The sequence below is a fragment of the Cyprinodon variegatus genome, unplaced genomic scaffold, assembly GCF_000732505.1.
Source record: "Cyprinodon variegatus isolate N-32 unplaced genomic scaffold, C_variegatus-1.0 Scaffold1089, whole genome shotgun sequence".
NCBI classification, from domain to species: Eukaryota; Metazoa; Chordata; class Actinopteri; order Cyprinodontiformes; family Cyprinodontidae; genus Cyprinodon; species Cyprinodon variegatus.
In genome coordinates, this window is record NW_015151542.1 from 18,918 (window position 1) to 20,684 (window position 1,767).

A 1,767-nucleotide genomic window follows, 5' to 3' on the forward strand; every position below is an offset into this window, starting at 1 on the left:
AGTGCAATGAAAATCCGGACTGTCCGCCCTAAAGCCGGACATCTGGCCACCCTACTCCACATACAGTGGGGACTATATAGTGAACTTTATAGCAAATTCAGTCCACTGACCGTTCGGACAGATGATCACTGCTTTTTGCACCGTTGGTCATAGAACTCCTCCTCCACTGTCGGGTGGCGACAGCCCATGGCGAAAGCGGGCCGCTGTAAAAGCAAATCCCATTGTACTTTGCGAGGAGAGCGCTCCGTGCAAAGCATTCTGGGATATATCTGCCTTTTCTGAGGACTTTCGTTTCTTTTCATACACTTTCTAGGCTTCTGAAACTTTCGAAGAATTGTGTGAGCTTCAATTATTGTCTGAAACCGCAGCTCACCACACATATGCGGCTGAAAGTGTGCATGCCCAGAAAAAGTTAGCTAACTGGGCGAGCGTATAGGATGGCCTTACATAAACATCACCAGGATGATTGACAATTAGTAGGAACATTTTTTTAGATATTACTAAAAGATCTCTATATACAAAGTTCTGTACTTTTCCTTTTGTCACGTCTTGTTCTGCCTCTCAACTAGCTCACCTGTTTCCATCCGAGTGTGTCTGCCTGAACTCTCTGCTGGACTTATGAAACTCTGAACCTGCCTGAACGCTCTGTGGATTTCTGGAACCCTGGATATGTCTGTTCTTGTTCTGATCGGAATCCGGGTTAGGGACTCCTGGATCTCAGAAACCTCCCTGTTCTGAAATGTTTCCCTGATCTGGCTTGGACTTCTGCCTGTTCATAGAGTTTGCTGCATCTGGGACACTTGGAGTGGCTCACACCTCTTCTCATTTGGCAGCCCACCGGCTCGATCCTGCCTCCTGCTTAGGAGTTGAACTGAACTGTTAAACCAGATAAGTGACTCACTTGGATAATCATATTCTGTCAGATTATTGTAGCCACTTACCTGTGTTTCTACCTAATACACACTTGCACTCTGAGTTCCTGACAGACAGGTTTATCAAACACAGGTGGCAGGTCAGTCACACCAAAATTACCTGCACTCTCTGATTGCTAGGAGTTCGAGTCCAGCTGGTTCTCATCAAGCTGCAGAAAGGTGTAGCGGTGGGGAGTGGCTACCTGGCAGTTTACCAGAACAATAAAGATTGATTGATGAATAAAGATCCTCTTGAGCGAAATGTGCTCCAGGGCTAAAAAGAAACAGGAGCAGCACCCAAGCAAATGTCCACTTTAATTAAACAACAAACAAGATGATGAAGTAGCTAAATTTGTTTTTATTTGACCTCAATCTTACCAAGTAAATCTGTTGACATTTGAAATCTCTTCTAAAAGGATGCCCTGACCAATAAGTATATAAGCACAACGTAAAAGATGCAAACAAGGTATCACATTACCATAAACTTTATTCATAAAACTAACAGTAAAGTTTAGATATTTACACCAAAGTATAAAGTAATAAGGCATAAAACACAATAAAAAAAATAATAATTTGACTAAAGAGTGCAAGATATGTTAAATATGTTTGACAGTTTTTGTTTAAAACTAGAAACATAAAAAGAAGCTGATATCCTAAGCAGTAAAGAAATTACAACCACAAGACAGCAAAAATAATGGAGACTAAAGTCCTGGAATTAAATAATACATTTTCCCCAACTGGATCACAGATAAATTTTTACTATCTCAGTTTTAGGAACTCAGCAGATGATTCTTCATCAAGAAGTCTAATCCCAGCATATAGAGGCTGAGTGAACGTGGTCTGGACTCTATGGAGG

General features: G+C 41.5%; 1 protein-coding gene across 1 annotated transcript in view; it reads right to left on the bottom strand.

The window, feature by feature from the left end:
* Nucleotides 1-542: 542 nt before the first annotated feature.
* LOC107101367 (E3 ubiquitin/ISG15 ligase TRIM25-like) overlaps nucleotides 543-1,767 on the bottom strand; it is a 2,703-nt gene continuing 1,478 nt past the window's right edge. Inside the window, exon 2 of the mRNA XM_015400255.1 lies at nucleotides 543-771. Within this exon, the coding sequence (XP_015255741.1) occupies nucleotides 543-771 (229 nt within the window). The remainder of the gene's footprint in view (nucleotides 772-1,767) is intronic.